This window comes from Zingiber officinale, chromosome 5A (assembly GCF_018446385.1).
Source record: "Zingiber officinale cultivar Zhangliang chromosome 5A, Zo_v1.1, whole genome shotgun sequence".
NCBI lineage: Eukaryota > Viridiplantae > Streptophyta > Magnoliopsida > Zingiberales > Zingiberaceae > Zingiber > Zingiber officinale.
The window spans coordinates 101,197,068-101,223,235 of record NC_055994.1 but is presented as its reverse complement, the minus strand read 5'-3'; the positions used below and the strand labels follow the sequence as shown (position 1 = coordinate 101,223,235).

The 26,168-nt window shown below is 37.8% G+C and overlaps 3 protein-coding genes across 3 annotated transcripts; 1 reads left to right on the top strand and 2 right to left on the bottom strand.

Moving 5' to 3' along the window:
• Window positions 1-7,597: 7,597 nt before the first annotated feature.
• On the top strand, window positions 7,598-8,522 carry LOC121981243 (protein PHOTOSYSTEM I ASSEMBLY 2, chloroplastic-like). The gene is made up of 4 exons (XM_042533672.1): window positions 7,598-7,834; window positions 7,915-7,974; window positions 8,058-8,104; window positions 8,210-8,522. Exons 1-4 carry the CDS (start codon window positions 7,709-7,711, stop codon window positions 8,295-8,297), a joined length of 321 nt encoding a protein of 106 aa, XP_042389606.1. The 5' UTR covers window positions 7,598-7,708; the 3' UTR covers window positions 8,298-8,522.
• Window positions 8,523-8,544: 22 nt separating this feature from the next.
• LOC121981242 (heavy metal-associated isoprenylated plant protein 47-like) lies at window positions 8,545-9,219 on the bottom strand. Its single transcript, XM_042533670.1, has one exon. It carries the CDS (start codon window positions 9,120-9,122, stop codon window positions 8,718-8,720), a length of 405 nt encoding a protein of 134 aa, XP_042389604.1. The 5' UTR covers window positions 9,123-9,219; the 3' UTR covers window positions 8,545-8,717.
• A 1,258-nt stretch (window positions 9,220-10,477) lies between these two features.
• Window positions 10,478-12,291, bottom strand: LOC121983072. Its single transcript, XM_042536051.1, has 2 exons — window positions 11,486-12,291; window positions 10,478-10,862 (listed from the first exon to the last, which is right to left on the bottom strand). Exons 1-2 carry the CDS (start codon window positions 11,534-11,536, stop codon window positions 10,557-10,559), a joined length of 357 nt encoding a protein of 118 aa, XP_042391985.1. The 5' UTR covers window positions 11,537-12,291; the 3' UTR covers window positions 10,478-10,556.
• Window positions 12,292-26,168: the final 13,877 nt, after the last annotated feature.

Sequence of the window (26,168 nt, the reverse complement as noted above, 5' to 3'; positions counted from 1 at the left end):
CAAGGTGCCTTAGTTTTGATGGAGGTGCCACAGTGCGACTAACATGGACTCCACTGCTTATCTCCGTGGCAACGACTCCATTCTCATTCGAGGCACCTTGGGATGATTTAAGGTACCTCAACTACTATTTTTCCGAATGGTCAATCTCAACATTGGCCATTATTCGTTCAGCTCGCTTGGGTGATGCTCTAGTTGTTTGGAGTTGAGTTCACCCGAATCTAACTCTGACCTTTTCCTCAAGCAGACTTTCTCTCGGCTTCTCATCCCTCGGATGTATCACATGCATTCTTCTTGTTCCACTGGTGTACTCTTTCGTAGCTCCTTGTCCATCGGATGCACCAAGTCTGTCAACTCCCATCTCGTGTCATCCTTAATAAACGGATGAAATAAGTCATAGAACATGAAGTGACGGCACTAAATTAAAATTGGATCATATTCAAACTAAATTTAACAAGTAAGCATAAAGATAAAGATTATGTTGGTTCAGACTGGTATTGATTTAGAGTTGATTTGACTAAATTATAAACAAACCAAGTTTAAGGTTTAAACTAGTTCAATTGGTTTAAAATGAATTAGAGTAATTTTTAGGAAACTTTCTCTTTCCTCCTTTTTTTCTCCCTACGCAAGCAACATATCCCGTTGTGTTATATGACACCACCATGCCTTCGCCCATCCCTCTCTGTTAGGGGTGAGCAAAATTTTGGGTAAATTGAATAAAATGATTAAATTGATCAAATTTAAAAATTTAATTCAGTTAATTCAAAATTTTAGTTTTTTTTAACAAAAAAAATCAGTTAACTCGAGTTATTCGGTTCAGTTTCGATTTCAAAAGTTGTTATTTAGTTAAACTGAAAAAATTGAACTTAAATCCCTAAATCTCACTAAATCGATAAATCTCACTTAAAAAGCTGAACTTTTTCTCTTGATTAATCGATTGATGAGCCATAACAATCGATTACTAGCTTCTAATCAATTAAGCCAATCGACTTCGAAACTTTCTATTCTTTGTGAAAATACTCTAATCGATTAGCCTAATCGATTTACCCCTACTGAATCAATTGCCCCAATCGATTTCAACACCTTTTGTGCTCTTGTAAAAAGTTTCCAATCGATTTCCCAGCACCTTCTGTGCTTTCATGAAAAAACTTTCAATTGATTGGTCATACTGAATTGATTAGCCTAATCGATTTAGCAACCTACTGTGCTATTCGAAAACCAGCATCCCAATCAATTGGTAATAACTACCAGTCGATTGGTGCAACTCAATCGATCCAAGCAGCTAAATCCAAAAGTTCGAGTTTAGGGTTTATCAATCAATTCCACTTCCTTGCAATCGATTATTAACTTTTAGCCTTTCCGAGGCTAAAGTCACATCTTACCTGGTATCCGATTGATCTCAACCTACCAAGACTTCTATTTCCCAACATCTAGTTGTCCGTGACTAGTTAGGATTTCGCATTGCCTAGCATCTGATTAACTTTGACTTGCTAGGGGCTTCTTAACTAAGTGTCTGGTCCTTCTTGACCCACTTGGACTTTTCCCTTACCAACTTCTCGTTGGACTTTCATCCACCAAGTACGATTCTCCTTGACCCACTTGGATTTTTCTCTTGCCAACCTTTCCGTTAGACTTCCCTTGCCTAACCTCCAGTTAGGACATTCTCTTGCCTAAGCTCAGTTAGGAGTTTCTCTTCCCTAACCTCAGTTAGGACTTTCCAAGTCAAGTATCCGGTCTACCTTAACCTATTTGACTTCTCTCTGCTATTGTCAAATATCGAAACTTAAGCTTGAGTCAATCTGAGCCTAGTCATCTTGGTCAACCTTAACTTGAGGTAGACTGCATTAACAAGGATTTTTTGCAAGTTCACTTAACCTACACAAGAACTTGAGAATTATTTAACTATTTTTTTTATTTTAATGAAACAGATAACAAACTAGATTTTAATATTCTACAATGAGGATTGAACTCCAAGCATGAAGTCTAGTAGGTCGTATAGACTTATAGGAGTATGACTTGATCTTAAGGGATTGACCCTTAAGTGGTAGACTTGGAGAAGGGACCTCTAAGAAAAAGGTAAGGTTGGTAGGTCAGGTAGACTTACAGATATAGACTAGGTTGCTTATTTATTTTTGTATGGTTGTTTTGTAGGAACCTAGAGTTGGAAGCAAAACAGAGAGTAGACAAATGCAAATGGGTGAACCAAACTTTACTACGGTCAAATTGGACCTAAATCAGTTTAGTAGACCGAACCAGTGGTTTGTTAGACCGATTGAGTTCAGTCCAAATTGCTGAGTTATGAAATGTTGATATGGAAGATGATGTGATAAAAGATCTGATTCATCTTTATAATTTGGATGAGGATAAGGATAAGCTAGATGATGTGGATAGAGATAAGACTTCATCCAAATAAGGCTTCATACAGATAAGAGTTGATCCAGAAAAAGATCTAATCTAATTCTATATAAGGAGACGAAGGCTTTACATTCAAGGTATCCATTCAACTACTACTCATACTCTGTGTGCTCAAAAGGAAAGCTACGATGTGAAACTCTGCGACTGAAAAACTCTAGGAAGGGTGCGTTATGCTCAGGACTTCTGGATCGTCTCGGCAAAGTGTTTGCTTTTTTGTACTTTTATTATTACAAGCTATAATTATTTTATCATTCTTTTATGTTTGTGATTGATAAACTGTAAGACGGGTTTCTCTGCTCCCAAAAAATTTTCGGAAAAGAGACCACTAGTGGACTCGTGCCTGAGTGTGTAGGCCTTGGACGTACTAACCCTTGAGGGTTTGAAACTAAGTAAATCTCGTATGTCTTTCTTATTGTTTGTTTATTATTATTATTCCTGTGCATACTAACGACTTTGATAGAGCAAACAAAAATATATAAAAAAGAACGATTGATATTCACCTCCCTCCTTTATCGACACACAACGATCCTCTAGGAGTCACATAGGACTTAAAATGTTCCCATTCTCTTTATTATAGTGAAAGAAATTCTAGTTTGTCTGGTGTCAATCATTGGTGTAGAACATACATTTGGTTTTACTATTTCAGAGATAATATATGGCTCTTTAATGCACAAGCATTATTTAATGATTAGATGAAAGATACGAACAAAAAATATAAGAAATACAACTTTCAAATGATAAAGTAGAAGACTTTAATATGAAAGGAATTAACACTATAGGATACAAAGGGAGTAATAACATCACTTTCTAAGATAATAAGGATAAACTTGTAAGCAAATTATATGAACTTTGATTGCCTTATATCTTAAGAGGATATATAAATAATTTAAATAAGTGCACGTGCGTTTTTTATATTTTATATTTTTTATAAATTTATAATTTTTAAATAAAATAATAATAATTTTGAATTGTTGCAAGTTGCAAATTGAATTGTAATAAGCTGTTTTGAATCATGACACGTAATCATCTTATATAATTAAAATTAGAATAGATATATTTAGAATGGTTGAACCATCGATTTTAAATCATAATCGATTTAATTGTCCACCCCTAAAGTCAATTTCTGCTCACATTGTAAATTAACAAATTCAACTTGTAAACTTTGGCCATTGGGTAGCCGAGTTAGTTGGCATGACCAAGCCAAGCCAAGCCAAGAGAGCAGGGCTAGTAGATTAGTCAAGTTAGGTAAGCCCGAAGGATAATTTAAATTGAATGATCGAGCGAGTCAATTATATACTTCATTTCCTTTCTTTTCCCTTACATCATTAGAATTAAATTATCCTCTCTTTCTTCCATTCTTTTCAAGTAAATAAGAGAAATTATCAAAAATTCTTTCTTATTTTCATCCAAAAAAAAACAATAAAATATTTTTCGTTATTTATATATATTTTTTGTTTAACTTCTATATCATATACTAATATGAATTCTTAAAAATAATAAAATATTTTATATTTATTTATTTCTCAATGCTTTTCCAGCCCACTGGGCTGTCAGGCCCGGTCAAAAGGGCTGGTGGGTTCTTTTCTATTAAGTCAACGCTTTTGTATATTTGGGTTATATCGTGTCATTATGGCTGTGTCTAATATTGTTAATTCTAATTAAGATAGTTTATTGATCAATTTTGTCTTTTTATCGGTACTGATAATTGGATTTGATCTTGGAGCCATTCGTATTAACCGATAGATTATGTCTTGATCAATTGGATTTGATCTTGATTTACCAGCTCGTTTAATTAGATTATTCGTTGACTTTGTAAAATTGCTTGTATTGTTTGAAAGTAACGAACGAAAGAGTCAACGTGGTCCGTTTCACTCGGGCAAAGTCGATCTGACTAATTTGATGAATTAGGTAGACGATTATAAAATAAACCGCTTGTTGACTTGTCCAATAGATCTTTTACGCTTACTTCACCGATTAATAAGTCAAAGTCAATCATCGAAGATTGACTTTGAATTTCTGAACACGACAGGTCTATCTATTGTAGATTGTTGTTGGCCAATTTATCAAAAAAATATACTTTATAATTAACGAATATTAAAATGTATAATGAGAATTATCAAAATTACTCTCAACAATTTTAGTGTTTAAATAGTTTTGATTAAAATTGCTCCAAAATTAGTAAATTACTCCACCAATTTTATTAAAACTGTTCTAATCATACTTGACTATCAAATTGAGCTAATAATAACTAAATTAAAATAATTTTAATCAATATTAAATTAATTTAAATAAATATTAAAAAAATTTAATTGTGATTATTTAATAATTTTAAATATATTAGATAACTTTAACTAAAACTATTATAATAACCATAATATAAAAGTATTTTTGGATATATAACATTTTTAGATTTTTAAAATAAATCATATGATAATAAACATATAGAGCACTTTTTTATTTTTTATTCTTTAAATTAACTATATAATTAATCACATAAACACTTTATAATAATTGGAACAATTTAAAAAAAAAAAGTTAAATGAACGATCTACTATATATTTTATCCTAAGAATAAGTTTACTTTTGGTAGTCAGTACTCTAATCAAAATTACCTACACAACATTATTATATCAATTTTTAAAATTAATTTAATCAAAATTATTTAAATTTGATTAAAATTATTTATTTATTAGAGTAGAAGTAATTTGACTAAATTAGTAAATAATATTTTGATATGTTTAAGAATTTTAATTAGAATTAAAGGTTATATTTATTAAGTTTGAGTAATTATTGTCCGCAAATGATCAAATCATGGGATACAGTCGTTTATCATAAATCCATTCATGTTACCTATGTGTTCAATTCCTTCGAGATGATCTAGTGGTTAGCACATGAGGTGTTGTCATTATAAAATCTGGGATTCGAATCTCGATAAAATTGAAGTAATGTCTCTTTTTCTTATGTGCTAATCATTATTTCAAAGATGAGTAGATGTCCATAATTACTTCATTGCTACACGAAACTGATCTAAAAATAAGATGTCATCAAAACAAAATATATTATGGAGCATCTATTTGATCTTTTTACAAAAGATTAAAAAGTGCTCATTTAATAATGATTCATTAAATGCGGGTGCCTCATTGATATCAGTAAATCATATTAAAATTTCAAGTAGCAAACTCACTGTGTGTTTAGTCCCTAATTGTTTTCATTTTTTTAAGTAAAAGAAAATTTAAAATGAAATATAATTCTTCTAAATTTAATTCATTTAAATTAAAAATTAGTACCATATCCGTCTAATCAATAAATTGATATACTCAATTAGATACTAAATTTAAGTAAAATAATAATATAATTTTTATTAAATTCAATACTATTTAATTAGAATCAATTATATGATTCGATGATTAAATAGAAAAAATTATGTTCAATTTAATAGAAAATGTATTAAATTTTAGTTTAAGTATGTTATATTTTGAAAGAATTATATTTTATTTTAATTTTTTTTTATAAAAAATTATGAATAATTAGATAATCGATATACATTAGAGTTGACAGAGAATTTTTAAAAAAATTGCATGCATAAAATGAGCATAAATTTTTTCTGATACCATAAAATTAAGTTTGTATATAGAGAATTTAGGGTAATTTATCTCATTCATAGTGACATATTGTCTTTGAATAAATTAGTATTTCTCTGTTAAAAGTAAATAAATAAATAAATCTTTACTATAAAAAAAAGTCTGAAAGGAATAAATTCAAAAATGAAGCGATATTTTTGTTTTTAGTTAAAAAAAAAGGTCTGTCCACATTGCGTGGACTTGCTTGTGAAATAAGGCATCGGTTTTCCCTTGGACTAAAATGCAAAATGCCCAGTCAAAAGCCAATCAAAGCGCGTCCTCCGCTGGCGAACCTCCCGAAGAACAAACACTGCACGACGCCCTTCCCCTTTAAATCCCAGCCCCCCCTCTTCCGCCACCGCCACCCACGCGCCCACGCCTCCGGTCTCCGGCAGCCATGATGCGCAAGCTCGGTTGGTTCAGGAAGCTGAACAAGGAGAGCAGCCGCCGCCACTGGCCGTGGAAGCTCAGCTTCTCTACCTCCTGGCTCTGGCGGTGGAAGCGCCCCAAGCTCCACTTCTCCCTCCTCGACGACCTCGCCTTCCGCATCCTCTACTGCCTCGAGGCCGTCGTCCTCGTCGCCGGCCTATGCTTCTTCTACCTCTTCTGCGGCTGCCACATCTGATCCCAAGTTTCGATTTTTAGCTCGGATCCCAAATCCCCGCCCATTGCCCCCCTCCGACTCGCCCTCAAATGGCTTTGGGTCGGGTCGCTGTTCTCCCGTCGTTTCTTCTCCTCTCCGCCAGCGACGCCGCCACACGCCTCGCCGTGGTCGGCCCATCGCTCGAAATGTGTAGTGATTATGAAATTCAATGCCCTAACTATCTTCTGTTTCCATATTTGCTGGAGTTCATTGTGCTTGATTGTGATGTTTGTTCTGAGATGATGATTTCCCCTCGAGGTCGTTCTCGATCTCCAATTCCTGTTCGAATGTTTGCAGGAAGGCCAGATATTTATCTCAAAGCTTGAATCTTTAGCTAGATTTTTTTATTCCTTCCCCAAAAAAATCCAGATATCAATTCCGACGAGCTTGCCCTGTCCCCATCATTCATCGCATAGAAAAAAAATAAGAAGCAAAAGAAACAGGATTTCATGATTTTTAACAATCAGCTTCCATGGCCGAGCGATTGGGTCAGCCATGGCTTGCAGATGTTGAAGTCTCGATTTTAAAAATCTAAATTTAATTAATTTTAAACAAAAATAATAATGTTATTAACAATCTATTGTATAAATCATCAATTGACTGTAAATTTTAAAAATACTAAAAAAAAGTTAATTATTTTGATTTTTGATATAATTAATCGATGTTTTATTACTTCGATTTATCCGATTTTTATTTGATAATTCAGTCGGGTTGATTAGGTTAAAAAATGATTTGTTTTGTTTTGATTTAAACATGATTTAAACTATTTGATCGGTTCGGTTATTAACCGACTGTCCGCCCATAGAATTAACCACAATTAGATCTAAGCTTCAATCCGATCCATATGCTCGAACCAACTTAAGCTTTGGGTTCGTCTGGAGCAAACTAGAATTTGCACCACATGCCTACTCCACATGGATAATGTTGAATGAAGCAGAGCCAAACCTGTGGCTCTCACTCGATGCTTATCGATAAGATCTTCTCCCTTTGTATCCCCATATACCCATATCAATTATAGAAGCTTTCATCTAGGATGATCATGGAGATAGCTTCCTCGCTCTCTTCCTCGACAAGTTGTCCACAGAGACTTCATCAAATAAGAGCAAGACAAAAGGGTGCGATCTCTCCTTTCAAGTCCCACACTGTGTCCTTCAAACTTGTATGTGTGTGCCTGCAACTTTCTCATCATCTACATCCTTAACTATTCCACTCGAGTGATTTCTTGTCTCAAATTCCCAGGGTTCCAAAAACTGCAGAACATGCAGTGGAAAAGGAGCAATCGAATGCCCTGGCTGTAAGGTATTTTCCTTGAGGAACTTTAATTGTCTTCGATATCAAGAACATCTTTGAAATCTTATTGGCTAAAGTATATATAACTGCAGGGAACAGGGAAGAATAAGAAAAATGGGAACATCTTTGAGAGATGGAAGTGAGTTTAGACCCTTAAATGGATTGAGGTGTATTTAAGCAAATGTGCTGAACAGATTTGTAATCTTCTACTTGAACTGCTGATCGAATGTTTGTATGGTTTTAGGTGCTATGACTGCCAAGGATTTGGTCTAAGGAGCTGTCCAAGCTGTGGCAAAGGTGGACTCACACCAGAGCAAAGAGGAGAAAGATAGACAAGAAAGAAAGATAGAAAGGAAAACATTAATACCTCTAGCCATGATGTAAAGCTCGCTAATGATAATGGAAAGTATGTTTATTCCATCCATGTCTACTTCTAGCTTGCTCCAAAGGAAAGAAGATGACAATGTTTTTCAGAAAGATTGAATGAGGATGCAAGAAAGGTGCACGGCAGCAGAACAGACTGTTGAATAAAATCAATTCTTAACGGATTAATTATCTATCATGCTATTGCTTGAGATCTAATGCCGAACAAAATAACGATTATTCTAAAGGTTTGATTTTTACAGAGAAATTTTAGAGAAGACACGAGCAATCGTCAAACACGGACACCGTCTTTAAGTTTAACCGAATAAAATTTTTTAGCCCAAATTGTAGATCTCTTGAAGCTCCGATCTAGCTCCTACATCAAATGTCTACATGATGCTACAATTGTCCTCCCGATCCGCCTGGGTGATTTCATAAGGGTACCGGTAATGGTAATTGTTATACGGCGGCGGTGCTGCAGGGTACGTAGTCCAGGAGATCGCCGGCGTCGGCTGCCAAGCGTTCTTATCGGACTCTTCCACCGCCGGCGATTTCTTCTCCTCTTTCTTATTTTCTTCGGCTGAGCCGACGCTGACGAGCTCGGCGCCGCCCATCTTCCTCCTGAGGACAGTGGCCAGCTCCACGGTGTCGACCCCGTCGCCGATCACGATGAGACGGTCGTTGTCCAGCGCCGCGGACACCACGCCGGGCAACCCGACGGCGATCCTGAGAGCTCTGGAACGCTTCTTGGCGTCTCCCATGGACACCTTCAGCACCACCTTCTGCTTGGCCATCTCGCGATCGATGTAATTGGATTGAGAAGCAACGATCCAAGCTGTAGGAATTCGTGCCGCGTCTTAATTTGTGGAATGTCAATTAGATCGTCCGATGGTGTTTATATATATATATATATATATATATATATATAGAGAGAGAGAGAGAGAGAGAGAGAGAGAGAGAGAGAGAGAACTGGGTCAAAACTCAGATCGACACGGTTCCTTCCTCCAGAAGCATGAAACCGTCGGAAGGTTCACATTTCCGTCCACAGAGGAGGACCAGTCAAGTAGCCAAACCAAACTAAATTAAAATTTATATTATTTAAATTTACTTGATAAAATAATTTAATTTAGTTAAATTATATTTAAAATAAATTAAATTATTGAAACTGTTGTAATTTAAATTGGCATAAATTTCCCTTTTACAAGCTGCAGCTTGATTTAAATTTGATTCACTTTAGAGGTAAAGAATCTGACCAATTCAAGTTTATTTAATTATTTAAAAGTTTATATTTTCAAATTTATTTAGTTGATAATGAACTTAAGTTTTAGAGTTTATGTGTTCATCTATCATAAAATTTTTATTGATAAATATAATTTATTAAATTATTCTTGAACATTATTCATGAATAATTTATAATATCTATTGATACGGTGTATAAAGGTAGGACCTCACTACAAGAAAATAGATATTTTGCGACGATAAAAATCGTCGCAAAAAATATTTTTTCGTCGCTAATAAATATTAGCGATGAAATTTTATCGTCGCTAGAGTCGTCGTTATAAGCTTGTCGTAAATATAATTTAGCGACGAAATACGCTTACTTCGTCGCTAAATTTTTGCGACGTTACACTATTGTCGCTAAAGTAAATTTTTTCGCCGTAAAATATTTAGCGACGATTTAATTAATATCGTTGCTATAGTTATTGTTAACGACGAATTTATTTATTACGTCGCTAAAATATTCGCTACGATTTATATATATTCGTTGCTAAAAATTTCGTTCCCCAGTTTCGATATTTCGGGGTACAGTTATGTTAGCGACGAAATAATATAAATTCGTCGCTAATAGATAATATTAGCGACGAATATTGCATAAATTCGTCGCTAATATTAGCCATTAGCGACGAATTTATATTATTTCGTCGCTAATATTAGCCATTAGCGACGAATTTATATTATTTCGTCGCTAATATCTGATTTAAGATAAAACACCTCATTTACATCCTCTGTACGGATTTATATAAAAATTCACAACTATAACAACAAATTCACAAATACTCTAACATTTAACTCATACTTCAACACAAATATAATAACAATATTCACAATCCAAATTCAAGACATATTCATAACCAACAATCCAACCAAGTTCACAACCAAAAATCCAAACAAGTTCAAAACAATTTCAGAACATCATGTTTCTATGCAAAAGTCTACAACATCAAAGCCTAAGATGGAGGAGGAGGAGGTGGAGCTGAAGATGAATCCTGGATCAAGGAATCTAATGCTCCAGGTGCCAATCGGTTAAGTATTTGTTCAAACATATTTTGTCTTGATTTAATTGATGCTAACTCATCTTGGGTGTTTGCTAGCTGAATTTTGGTGTTCGCTAACTCATCTTGGGTCGATTCAAGTCTTTCACGCAATGCAGCATTAGTTGATCTGGATGAGGATGTAGCATCTGAAGAAGTAGACCTAACTGGCTTCGGCCCACTTCCAAGTCCTCTGATGTATCCAGACCGAGTACCGAGAACCTAATACAAAATTTTGAAGATAATAAAACATATGATATAATATGATGATATATTGAGCATGTGGATAAGAGTTAAACTCAACAGTAAATAACAACCAAATCAGATATTTATCAATCAAAATTATATGCTGAGTGTAGAAGCAAAGAAGCATATCAAAAAATGTTTATCAATCAAAATTATATCTTGATGAATGAGAATGACCAAGCACGAGTAAAGACACTTTAGTGGTAGAGTAGCTAGATGTATGAGAATAATAAAAACACAATTAGAATCATCTGGTGCATGGTGTGCCTAAACCCATTTTAAATTGACACTTTCAGAACTAATAATATGAATATGTACAAAATATTGGAGATTTTTTTTTTCTTTTTTTGTATAACTCTACTAAAAAATTACACAGCCTAAAAGATTCCTGCACGACTACACGAGCTTCTGAGAAAAATCACATCCTTAAACAAGAATCACGAAGATGAGGGGAAAAAACAATTTTTACCACAAGATATAACCCAAAAACAAAACAAAACAAAACAAAACAAAAAAATGTCAGGCAACGCAATCAATTGAGAAGCTGAAGAAGGAAGCGAAAACAAGTAGGAACATTAGTTGATTTGCGCATTACTCACAGTGGGGAACTTATTGCTGGTGTAGCAGATAAGCATGCAGGTCTTGCCCATCGCCCCATCTCCAAAAGTGACACATTTAATGAACTTGGTGGCACTTATCCCTGCCTCTGCTCGAGATCCCCTTTCCGCTAACCTTTGAGCGAGGAAGGGCGAGGGAGCTAGCAAGGCACTATAAGCAGCGCTTGCTTCCCTTGGAAGCCAGAGGGAAGAAGAACAACCCAACAAAAAAACACGAGAAGAGAATCGAGGTAAGCACTGCTGCAAAAGAGAGAGAAGGAAATCCCAAACTTGGAAGAGGACAAGGAGAGTGGAGTCATATTATAAATAATTTTCATGGGGAACCATCCAAATTAAGAAGAGGAAATAAACCGTAAATCAAACTAATACACTAATAAAGTTTAGAAAAACAAAGATTGAGAAACATTTTTGTTTTAGAAGATGAGATAAAACTCGTACGAAACAAGTAGGGAAAAGCAATCATAATCACAGATGGAGATAAAGGATGTAATCAGAAAAGTAAAGCAAGATAGATCATCAAAAGAAATTCAGAAGCTTTGGGTAGGATAAGCCCTTGTTTGAAACAGGAAAGAAGGAAAATTTAGCCTGCAAGATGTGGATCACTAGCACAAGCAGGATTTTAAAACAATTACTTAAGCTCAAAGCTATTATTGCAATGTTTGTGAAAAGTTTGGAAGCAATCGATGTCCTGGACGATCTACAGCAAGTCTAAGCTTCATATAACCCATTTTAAATTGACACTTTCATAAAAATGATACGACACTAAAAAAAGAAGTAATCCATCAATGATCGTAAAGAAGGCAGAAGATCAAATCTAACAACATGACAGTATATGTATAGCAAGCAAACAAGATTGCATATTACTGCCTATTCACAGATTGCCTTAATCAATTAACTCAGCTGGAAAAAAAAAAATTTTAATCCATAGAGATATTCAACTAAATGTATCGGCAGTTATTAAATAATATTCTCACGGACCTGATCACAAACTGTATCTGCAATTTGGACTACATCGATGACATCTTCTGGATTTTGTGATAGAATACACTCATCACGTAGTCTCACCATATCATCCTAGAAAAAGTAAATATGTCAAAAATAGTGTAAAAAATAATTATGCACGTTTAAGAATAAATTCACTAAATAAGATCATAATATACATATGCAGTTTTTGCCGTGTCCCCAATCCACCCTTTCTTCGAGCTATAATGGGTTTCATTAAAGACAGTAATCCGATCTTTTCTTTGTGACTGATCGGTCTAAAAAAAATAATGCGTTAGTATTTTAATCAACAAACAATATAAGATAATTATAAAATTAATACTTACACCATCGTAACTATACCGAATGAATGATTTAGAACCTCCGCGATGGTTATATGGGAGTTTTCCTTGATTTTCGACATTTATTGCAGATCGTTTCTACAACACAAAATTTTGTATAAACAAAACAATAGTTATAGAACAAATAGTTAAATTTTTATATAAATAAGACGTTTGTTATAGAATGAGTTACCTGAAATGCCTTAGATTCAAATAGAGTACACATGTAGTCCCAATCATCTTGAGTCTCACAAAACTCAATCGGAATATGCTGTCGGCGCTCAACAGGAGGAAGGTGCGATAGCTTCTTATAATGGTTATGCATTTTAGATCTATTGTCTCTATATCGTGCACTCATCAATCGGTCGGTCTCCTTCATGACTGATGATGAACCCTCCTGAAAACTTATATCAAAAGCAGCCTGAAAAAAATAAATTTATTTTTCACATGGTTAGTAATAAAGGAGTGGTTATAAATATGTTGAATTACTTATACTTACTGATATTCGATCGTATATCATCCTTTTATTCTCAGCGGGGATGCGCTTCCAGCTCTTAGCTTGTAAGGGAGCAAACTTCTTTACTGAGAGGCCTAATTCGGTCATAAATGAAGCAGCATTAGGGCCAATGGGATGCCCATCGCTCTGACGGAAAGTAACGGGCAATCTACCCCGATGACTTATCTGGCGTCGTAGCCGATCAGAATGTGTGCCACGTGTCTCCCTACGTATCGGCCGACCTGTAAATGTAATAGTGTTAACAATTAACAGCTGAAATATTTAAATAAAATTTTTGTAAATTAAATACAAAACAACTAACCACTGGAAGAACTATCATCTATAGGTGTCTCCAAAATTGGTAAATGCTCAATCCTCTTAGGCGGCATGGCTGTCGCATATTCATCATATATAGATTAACAAATATGCATCAACATATATAGACATCTACAAGTAATGAATTTAAAAAAAAAACATATATACCATGTTCATAAAAATTAATCACCACTATCATCTGAAAGAGATAATTGATCATCTGTGTTACTATCAATTTCAGTATCTTCATCTTCATCGTTAAGAAAACTTTGAGCATCCCTAGCAAGCTCCACTTGTGCATTTGACATATTTATATGTTGATGCTCAACATCTAATCTACATAGTTGGAATATCTCTAATTCTTCACCAACTACTAAAGTTGCTTCATTAGAAGAATTATCTTGGTTAGTGTCAATATTGAAATTATTTCCGGATTCAATTTCTTCTGATACTTCATCAACTTCAGTTACTTCGTATATTTCTCGGTGTTGAACCTTCTGCACTACCATCCAATGACCTCCACGCTTTATATCATTTAAATAATAAACTTGGTTTGCTTGGTTGGCCAAAATGAATGGGTCATCAGCGTACCATGTTTTAGAAGTGTCAATAGATAACAGACCAAACTCTTCAACTATTGATTTTTTTTTCGGATTACATTGGAACCATTCGCACCAAAATAATTGTACTTTATATCTGAAAGAGTAAAATAGCTGAACAACATCCTTCAATACTCCAAAAAAATCTAAATTGTCCCCGTCATCAGATGATGGTACGCTAACCCCGCTGTTCTGAGTAGTTCAGCGAGCATCACGAGATCTTGTATGATATCGAATACCATTTACAATGCATGCATCATACAATTGAACTTCAAGATCAGGTCCCATTGCTAAATAATATAACTCGTTTGTAATTTCTGAATTTGTTAAATTCTTTAACTTTATCATTCTATCCCTAAACCATTGTGGGAAATCTCGCTCATGGTATTGGAGAAGTTGATTTGAATGAACTTTATGTGACAGAAGTTGTAGATGTTCACTGTAGAAAAAAATAATTATTTGACAATTGTATAATGAAGTATAAACAATAAAATTACATAATGTAAAAACTTACTTTCTATATTGGTCAACTTCCTTACAATTGTTGAGAATATACCAATGTGCTTTCTTATACAAAGTCAAAGGCAATTTCAGATTATGTGGATTGCCAAATACTCTTGTTTGTTGTGAGAAAATACTTAAATTGCATGTTACTGGTTGAACATCTTTATTTCGTTCTGGCCTACTAAATATTGTCTCAATTTGACTCATATATAAGGAACTGAAAGTCAATGCCTCATTTACAATATACCCTTCTGCAATAGATCCTTCAGGCCTTGCTTTATTACGAACATACTTTTTTAGTCTGCCCAAATATCGTTCAAAAGGATACATCCATCGTGAAGAAACAGGTCCAGCTAACATGGCTTCACGAGGTAAATGAACTGCCAAATGAACCATAACGTCAAAAAATGCTGGAGGAAATATTTGTTCCATCTTACATAATATGAAGATTATTTCCTCCTCCATTTTACATAAGTCCGCTAAGTGTAAAGATCTTGCAGTTAGCTTTTTGAAAAAATCACATAACTCAATTAGTGTGCCGCATATGTCTTTTGGAAAGAATTTTCGTACGGCCACTGGAAGTATTCTTTGCAACAAAACATGACAATCATGTGATTTTAGTCCATGTAATTTTCCATCATTTGCATTCACATTTCTAGATATATTAGCAGCATATCTATCAGGAAACTTCACGGATTTTAAAAATTGACAAAATTCACGTCTTTCTTCTAATGTCAATGTGTAACTTGCATATGGTTTACTAAATTTGTCTCCAACTTTCTTTAAATGCAATTCACTTCTAATTCCCATATCCTGCAAGTCTAACCTTGCTTTAAATGTATCCTTTGACTTTCCATCTATATTAAATAATGTGCCAACCAAAGCGTCGCAGATGTTTTTTTCTATGTGCATCACATCTAAATTGTGTCTCAACTTTAAATCTGGCCAATACTTTAATTCAAAAAATATAGACTTTTTTACCCAATTGGTTTCATCCAAAGATCGCTGTCGCTTTTTACTTAATGTAGGATCCTTACTGAATGTCACTTGGGGTAATGCATTTAACTGTGCTAAAATCTCATAACCATTAAGTCTTCGTGGTGGTCCTTCTTGTTCAACCTTTCCATTGAAATTCTTATTTCTACGCCATGGGTGTTGCACATTCAAGAATCGACGGTGGCATGTATAGCATATTTTACTCCGTAATCTTTGGGATTTAGTTTCATCAAGACATACTGGACATGCTTTATAACCCTTTGTGCTCCATCCAGATATTGTTCCATATGCTGGAAAGTCATGAATGGTCCACATCACAGCAGCATGTAATTTAAATACTTGTTCAGTCGATGCATCATATGTTTCCACCCCATCATCCCATAGCTCATTCAGTTCGTTGATCAAAGGCCGTAAGTACACATCTATCTCTTTCCCAGGTGATTTAGGACCAGGAATTAAAAGAGACATTATCAAATATGATGGCTTCATCATTTTCCATGGTGGTAAATTATAATTTACAAGTATAACAGGCCACATACTATAAGCATTTGACATGTTTCCAAATGGATTAAAACCATCAGTAGACAACCCTAAGCGAATATTTCGTGGATCACTAGCAAATATTTCATGTGATGTGTCAAAATCTTTCCATGATTCACTATCTGCTGGATGCCTTAATACACCATCTGTTTCAACCCGTTTTTCTTTATGCCATCTCATATCTTTTGCTGTATGTTTGGCAATAAACAACCGCTTAAGTCTGGGCTTCAAAGGAAAATATCGAAGAATTTTCTGAGCATTCTTTTTCTTATTCATCCCATCATACTTGTATCTGGGCTCCTTGCACACTGGGCATATATCTTTATTCTCGTGCTCACCCCAAAATAATATACAATCATTCTTACATGCATGTATCTTCTCATATGTCAATCCTAACTCTTTTAACATTTTTTTTGCTTCATAATGAGAGTTTGGAATCGCATTCAGTTTTGGAAATGCCTCTTGCAATAACTGAAGTAACATATCAAAAGATTTATTGCTCCACCCATTTAACACCTTCACATACATTAACTTGACCAAAAAACTGAATGCAGAAAAATTAGTACAATTGTGATACAACTCTTTTTGTGCTTCTTCAAACATTGAGGTATAACTTCCTCTAATATCATCTGCATTAATATCATCTAATTGAGGTCCACTGGTATTGATATTTTCTGCATTTCTTAAATCAGTAAACATATCTTCAAAATCATCTTCTTGATCATGTTCCTCTTCATTGACAATATTTATATTAATAGATGATGTAGTAGCTTCTCCGTGAAAGTTCCAAACTTTGTATAATTTATCAAATCCCCACCTATAAAGATGTCCTTGAACATAATCCAACTCATATTTAAACAAATTGCCACACTTTCGACATGGACAACGAATTTTAGATAAATTCAAACTTATCATATAATTCTCTGCCACCTTTAAAAACTGATTTAGTCCATTTATATATTCAGACTCAATCCAATTCTCAATCATTATCCAAGTTTTATCCATATTTATAACCTGATTAATAATATAAAAAAAATCATATTATTCAATAAAATAATCCTAAAATTAATTAATAGCATCAAAAGAACCCTAAAATTATCATCAAAGCATTAAAATATTACAATTATAAACAAGGTAGGCAAGATTTGACACAAAGCTAAGATTAATTTTAATTACCAAGCTAAGATTTGACACAAACATGAGTGGACGGGGATAACAAAAATGTAGGCAAGAGATCACCAAGGACTAAAGAACTAAACTAGACATAAGCACATAAAGATGAATAAAAATGAAAATATTCTTCCATTATCTTCTTGTAAAGCTTTTCGTGAATGTGTTCGTTTAGTTAGTGTTTTAGGTGTCTCTACTTTGATGTAGCAGTGCACAAGGGAAAGCAAGCATTCGGTGTCACTCTGAATACTGAATAAATTGTATAAAATAAACTTAAATGATGTTGAATCACAGCTCCTAGATAATTTCTAGTTTTTTTTTGGAGACGCAAAGAATACAGTTTAAGCACTCAGACAATTTCTAGTTCTTTTGAAGATATATATACGATAATCCTTAGCAAATGATCTTCTGTTAGGAGCTATTTTAGATTGTTAATGATGCCTATTTCTCTTCTGTGCAGTGTCTCATAGGATCGTCTCCATAAAGGGATATGTAGACACTTGAAATCTTTAGAGCTGATTGGTGATGATGAAGTTAATTGTTTGAGAAGTGTAGCTGATGGAAAATAATGTAATAGTGTTGTCAAACATCATTCTAAGAATCCTCGATGTGTGAACTAAGGAATAATAATAATGTATAGGGAGTAATAATATTAACAATCACTCACTGCCAAAATAACATCCCAATTTGTAATAGTATTGTTGATCTATTTTTAAAAATAGGCATACAAGAAAGATATAGAGGGCTTTCATGAATATTGTTTAAACTTCCTGGAGAAGTTTAATCATTTTTGTAAAATTTTAAAATTAATATATATGAAATGATTTAACTGCACAAAATTCTTGTTACAACTTTAGCACATAATATACGCCTAAATCTGCATCTAGTCATTCAATGCTTATAGCTGAGTAAAGGGCAACCTACTCTTGGAGTCATGATCTCATATTTCACAAGAAATACAACCTATGTCATTGCTAAAAAAATGTATATGCTGCTAGTAAATTAATGTTAAGCTTGAAAATGTTACAATGCAGCACAGATAGCTTGAATACATTGTCGAGGAAGGAGGGAAGAGTCACCTCGCCGGAAGGAAGGAAGAGGCAAGGCGTTCGGTGCAGCGTTGGGGGAGTCTCGCCGGAGGAGGGAGGGAGAGCGCAAGAATGAGGGAGGAAGAATCGCGGAATCGAGAGCGTCGGGAGGAAGAAAGGGCCGGTGGAGTCTCGCCGGAGGAGGGAGGCCGCAGGAATGAGCGAGGAGGAGGGCGTGCGTCGGGAGAAAGAAATGGGTCGGGCAGATTTAGGGTTTAAAACGGATATTAGCGGCGAAATTTACAATTTCGTCGTAAACATTTATATTTTGCGGCCAAAAAACCAATTTTCGTGGCTAAGTTTTTAGCGGCGAAATTTCGTCGGAAAAATTATCATTTGCGGCGAAACGTCAAATTTCGTCGCAAAGTTTTTAGCGGCGATTTAAATCGTCGCTAGAATCGTTGTAAACATTTTTTTTTTAAAAAAATAATAATTGGCGACGAACGGTACTTACTTTCGTTGCAAACAATTTAGCGGCGATTTAATTCGCCGCTAGTTTCGTCGCAAATATATTATTTTTTAAAAATGGAAAAAAGTGTACGTCGATACTATATTTAGTCGCAAATATCGTTATTTAGCTACGATATTATATTTCGTCGCTAATATTTCGTCGCTATTTTCCTAAATTTTTGTAGTGCCTAGTCAACGGGACATGGTAGTCAGGAGTCAAGAAGACGTGGCAGTCAAGAGTCAAGGGTACATAGCAGTCAAGAGTCCAGGGGACGTGGTAGTTAGGAGTCAAGGGGACGTGACAGTCAGAAGTCAAGGGGGCATGGTAGTAAGTCAAGGGGGCCGCGATCCATCTAGCACTGGATCTGGAGTTCCAGGCTAGAAATTAAGATAGGTTACCTAGGCAAAAAGCCCAGATCAGAAGCTTACTCTGAATGCTCGGTCGGGATGTCCAGGCGGGAGGATCAAAAGGGCTGTGCAAGTAAGAGATCCAGGCCGGGAAGGCGAATGAGCGCGCTAGTTGAGATGCTCTGGTCAAAAAGCTGGGAAAGTAACATCAGGAGTAAGGAAGAAGGAGAAGGAACCAGTCCGGGCAGGATTTACAGAATAGAGCTTCCAAGTCAGGCCAAGAAGGTCAGGATTTATAGGTCGAGACCTACAAGTCAGGCTATGCAGGGCAGGATTTACAGGTTAGGATTTACAGAATAGATCTTCCAAGTCAGGCTATGCAGGTCAGGATTTACAAGTCGAGATTTACAGGCCTAGCCAGGCAGGTCAGGATTTACAGGTCGAGACCTACAAGTCAGGCTATGCAGGGTAGGACTTACAGGTCAGACTTTGCAAGGCAGAATTCACAGACCAGGGCTTACAGGTCAGGATATGTGGGTATGGATAGATCGGTCAGCTAGAGCTTCTCCCTTCAAGTCGATAGGTCACTACATGACTGATCCTGTCCGAATGCTGAATCAATGGACGCTGGGCACGGGGCGCTCTCCGACTGCTGACATGGATCTTCGACTGGTGGCACAAAGCTCCGGCGAACCTGCACAGAAGTCGGGCCGGGAAGGGGTTCCCGGCGGCGACCCTCCGACGCTCAAGTCAGGTAAGCAGATGGTGGAAAAAGTAGCTCCAAGACTTGTAGAACGCGTACCTCCGGCGAAGTCTGCGGCTCTTTATATAGAGCGGTGAAAGAGCTTCTACACGCCCACCGAGGCGCATACGTGTCTGCAGCCCATACCTCGGTATGTGTTTGTCAGAAAGCTTACCTGACGTCATACTGCAACAGTCCCATCGCGCCTTCGATGGGACAACAGGACACCCCGCTGTCAGACTAGGAGTATGGCTTAGCCATACGACTTGACGGCTGTCAGCAGATGTTCCTGTCCCTATTTACCCACCGCCGGCCAGGACGTCCGTCCAGCCGGCTAGACAAAGAGCGCCGTCCGGACGGCCCTAATTCCCTGCGCCGGCCGGGCGGCGCGCCCATTACGTCCTGCCTTCTCTTAGGCCTTCCGCTCGGTCATTATTTACTGTTTCATTGAGCGTCGGGATCCCGATCCCTGTCAGGGCACCTTTTACTATCAGATGTTTACTGGCAGACCGATCGGCCTGCCCTTTTCTCATGATTCCGGTCGGCTCACCCTTCTTCGACGGACCACCTGGCCCTTTGACCTCCACGTGGTGTTGACCCCTCATTAGGGGGTCCCGGGCTCTTACCACCGGATCAACGACAATTAAGCCAGAGAATCGCAACCACCTGTCAAAGAATAACCGCTAGGTGCATGTCAGGGTATATTCCAATGGTCCATGACTGATTACCAGAAGAACCTTCCAGTAACCTATAATAGGATGCCACGTGGCACTTACCCCCAGACAAGGTTTGACACCCGACATTCCCTGACATTTACTAGAAATCAGAAGTACGCATTGTCATATAAAAAGGGGTGTCCTCTCCCTTACGCAGGTACGCTCTCTCACCTTTCGCATCTGTCTTTTACTTTCTAGAATTTTACTGTTCTTCTGGGGGAAAAGGACCTGACTTGAGCGTCGGAGGGTTTGCTCCGAGGACTTTTTCCCTGGTGCTTGGTCCCTAACGTGAGGGGGGCTTGTCTGAGTGTGCGCAGGGAACTCCCGCTTCAGGACCCCCGTCATCACCCTCTGTCAGCAGCCCGTGGAGCTTGTTGGAATGTATACTAAAAGCCTATCTTTTGTATAAATATTTATTTAGAAATAAAGAATCACAATGGTCGAATACCTACATTTATGTTAAGTGTAGTTGTTCAATTAATTTATATCGTAGATAACATGGTGTGTGGTGTCACACACAGAAAATCATGTTATAAGTTCTTTATAAATTATAAACAATTGCTCACGACTAAGTTAGAAAGGAACAAACCATTGCAATAGTCGTAGTGTAATTAAGTATTAGTTTATCTTGACTAATAAATTACACTAGTACACTCTAAGTGTATTGAGTAGGACCATTTTAGGTAAGTTCTTTTTGTTGGTGCAATATCCCTCAGGTCAAGGCTGACCTGGTTGACCAAGCTTGAGTCTTGATTTGAGTTTTGATGTTTGACAATACAAGACTTCGATGATATGGACAAGTGCAGGTGCAGATGTTCATTTAGGGAGATTGTTTGGTGTAATTCCCCTCTGATCAGGGTCTGATCAGTTTGGTTGGAGAAGAGTCAAGTAGGTCAAGGTTGACCAGATACTTGACTTGGAAGTCCTAACTGGGATATTAGGCAGAAGGAAAATCCTGATGAGTGAAGCCAGGTGAAAGACCTAGTGAGTGAAGCTAGACAGTTTGAAAGTCCTGGTGAGTGAAGCCAGGCAGAAGGAAAGACCTAGTGAGTGAAGCTAAGCAGTTTGAAAGTCCTGGTGAGTGAAGCCAGGCAGAAGGAAAATCCTGGTGAGTGAAGCCAGGTGAAAGACCTAGTGAGTGAAGCTAGGCAAAATGGAAGTCCTGGTGAGTGAAGCCAGGCACGGGGGAAAATCCAGATGGGTCAAGGTTGACCAGACATCTGGTGAAAGTCCAAGTAGGTCAAAGGATTGACCGGATACTTGACGTGATGAAGAAATTGTTGGTGCAAACCTAGTTGACCAAGCGTAAACCTTGGTCATAGTTTCGATGTTTGACAATACAGAAAGACATGTAGACATGGACAATGCAGGTGCAGTTGTTCATGCGGAGAGATACTGATCAGGGTCTGATCAGGTTGGATGAAGAAGAGTCAAGTAAGTCAAGGTTGACCGGATACTTGACTGAATGTCCTGGTGAGTGAAGCCAGGCAGTTCGGAAAGTCCTGGTGAGTGAAGCCAGGCAGTCGGGAAAGACCTGGTGAGTGAAGCCAGGTGAAAATCCTAGTGAGTGAAGCTAGGTGAAAGTGAAAGTCCTGGTGAGTGAAGCCAGGCAGTTGGAGAAAGTCTTGGTGAGTGAAGCTAGGCAGTTGGGAAAGACCTGGTGAGTGAAGCCAGGCAGGGGATCAGAAAGACCTAGTGAGTGAAGCTAGGCAGTTTGGAAGTCCTGGTGAGTGAAGCCAGGCAAGGGAAATCCAGATGGGTCAAAGTTGACCAGACATCTGGTGAAAAGTCCAAGCAGGGAGCTTGGCACGGGAAAAGTCCAAGTATGGAGACTTGGCACGGAGAAGACCAAGATGGAGACTTGGCACGAAAAGTCGGAGAGGGCTCGGTAGCTCGTTCTCCGGACTGTGGTCAGAGAGGGCTCGGTAGCTCGTTCTTTGGACCGGACGAAGTCGGAGAGGGCTCGGTAGCTCGTTCTCAGGACCAAGTAGGGTTTAGGGCTGGGAGCTCTAAACCTGGATCGGTCTGGTGGCCGATCTAGTGATACGCTGGGTTATCTGATCGGTCTGGTGACCGATCAGTAACCAAACAGAAGGATTCTGTTACTTATCTGATCGGTTAGCAGACCGATCAGTAGCATACAGTGAAGTTCCTGATCGGTCTGCAGACCGATCAGGAGACGATCAGAAGGAGATCACCTTCGGGAGGGAAAGGTCCTGATCGGTCATGGGACCGATCAGGGAAGGACCTGATCGGTCCATGACCGATCAGGGAAGGGCCTGATCGGTCTTGTGACCGATCAGGACCCTTGTGGACCGATCAGGCTTCATCCTGATCGGTCCACGTCCTAGCCGTTGCGTAGCAACGGCTAGTTTCTTCTGTGTCTTCTTCGCAGGTTATAAAAGGAGATCGCTCGGACTGGTTGCTGCTTCTTCTGCTTCTGAGCTGCTACTTCTTGCTTCTATAAGAGCTTGCTGTGATTTGAGCTTTGCTGAGCTCGCCTCTGCTTGAAGCTTCGTGTGAGCTTCATCGGCTGGTTCCTGCTGTTGTAGGCGTCTCGTGAAGTTGCTGCTTCATCCAGTCGACAAGAAGGCAAGCTAGGGTTATTACATTCTTGTATTGTACTTAGTTTCTTGCTGTATTCTTGTACTCCTGTTTATATTGCTGTTGCAAGACATTGTGGCGAGGTTTCTCCACCCAGAAGGAGTGATTATTAGCCGGGTTTCCGGGGTCTCATCCACCGACGGATTGGTAGGCTTCGTCCACCTTACGGACACGCTGAGGAGTAGGAGTCTCATCTCCGAACCTCGTTACATCGACGCGTTGAGGTTTGATCTTCTTGTTTTCGTTTCTTGTTTTTATTTTCCGCTGCGCTAACCCTAATTTGTAGAAAGAAACGCGAAGATTTGGGGTCGGCTATTCACACCCCCCTCTCTAGCCGCGACCATCGGTCCTAACAAGTGGTATCAGAGCGAGGTCGCTCTTCGTTGGATCAACACCCGGGGGAGCACGAGCTAGAGAATGGATCAACTCGGAGAAGACATCACAATTCCACCCTTCTACGATCACGACGACTTCGCGTATTAGAAGGTAAGGATGAAGTATTTCCTTATGACTAACATTGAAAATTGGAGGTGTGTGCAATTAGGTTTACTCCTCCATTGGATAAAGAAGGAGAACTTTTGGAGAAGTAGAAGTGGACGAAGGAGCAAATCCACCAATCAACCATCAATGATGAGGTAACGAAAATCATTGAATTCTCTTTACCTAATGATGTTTTGTGTAGGATAGGTGTCACGCCCCGAGGGAGTCTCTGTCCGAAGAAATTTCGGCAGCATCTCCCCTGTACGGCGGACAATCTGAAACTTTTCTACAAGCACTATATACCTCATCCACATGCGGCTGGAATAATAACAATAAAAGAAAACAAACACCACGCAGTTAATATCAAAGCAGCCCACTCGGCTGTACCAAAACCAAAACACAAAACTGCTAGCCGGCTAGGCTTACACAACCAATAACAAATACAAAACACCACATAACAACATCAACTCTCCAAAAATAAAACCAGAGTACAGAGCTAAACAAACTGATACATAAAACAAACAAAACATACGTGAAACCGATAAGTCTTCTGATGTGACGTGGGGACCAGCAGACAGGATGCTCCAAGCGACACCATAAATAACCTGGTACCTGAAAAGATAGTGTCAACGGGGGTGAGTTCAACAACTCAGCGAATACCAATGGACATGAGTAGTAAGATATATCTAACAGCAACAAACATGGAATACAGCTTCCTAATCATATATAGGGAATATGCAAAACTGAAAGGTAACTGAGGAAGCTGTACTCACCAGGAACTCCTATCCAAACAAGAGGGTCGTCAAACCGAAAGTGTCAATAATCCTGTATGCAGGTCAAAGGTATGCATCCAACCAAAATGCAGCAACCAAATGCAGCAAACACAATCATAAGAATATAAATGCATATGATGCTAATGATGCGTCCTGGTCACCCCTGACGCCAGTCAGTCATCTCACACACAAATGGTGAGACCGAGTGGGTAGGGCTGTGACAACCGTGCACTTTGTCGTCACTGCTCCTGATGAGTGACCGAGTGGACGGGATGCTGTCGGAGTACTCCTGTCCTGTGACTCCAAATCATAAATGGGGGAGCTCAATACTCTCATCTCCCGGTACACGATGACGGGGAGGTATCTCTACCGGCTACCACGCTGAGTCACCTGACCAACGGAGCCAAACAGAGTCCACCGTCTGCCGGCTACTACGCTGCTACACTAAATGCCAGCGGAGCTAAACAGAGCGGAACTGACTGCCGGCTACCACGCTGAGTCCTCAGACCAACGGAGCCAAACAGCAGAACCGCCACACACCTGCCTGATATACCACTAAACCATGAGTGGGGGTGTGTGCAGTACATGTAACTGGCGATGGGCTCAACCATAGTGGAGCCGACAATCGCACAGCATGCAATCATGATGCATGTCACTATGCATAGTCATAAACTGATCAGCATAACCATATCCATATATGTATAATATGGGTACCACAGTATCAGTGAGTCAAATCCACGAATCTAGGGTATACAGATCCTCTATGGTATAACAACCTAGATCCTAAACATATCCTCCTTCCATAACATATGTACCAACAATATACACAGATCAAAGAATCAGAGTCTAGGTACACGAATCATATATGATATACAAATAGAGGTACACAAGTCAGGTATGGTATAAAAACCTAGGTATCAGATAATCTAGATACACCTGCCAGAAATAAAATCCAGAACCTAGTCCTAACCTCAGTAGAGCATGGTATGTCACTCTAGGAACTAAGGTACTCATGGTAATAAAGTACTCATGGCAATAAGATACTCATGGTAATAAATCACGAGATATAAGCACGGATACATAACAAGCGACAAACCCAACATGCTATGGATATCAAACAGTGACATACCAAAGACAAACATGTTCATTGTTTGCAGCTATAAAGTACTATGCATATTCAAATGAGGATATCATAAAAGATAAGTCAAGAGGTACCCGCCTCCAATAGAAGGGTCCAATCCGATCGAAATCCGACGTCGAGATGCTCGTCTCGCGTTAAAGTCCTGTATATCATTTAATGTACAGTTTAGCTAATCTTATAAGCAACGACTAGCTAAACTCAAAACTCAATCCTAATTCGGTTAGGTATTCTCATTTAATTCCACCTAACAATCCAAATCAAATTAGATAATTAATCCATCCTTAATCCATCTAACAATTCCTTAACTTTCTCAAATAAATCACTAAATCAAATGTCATCATTCTATCACATACTCCAATTGAATTAATATAGAAGTAAACT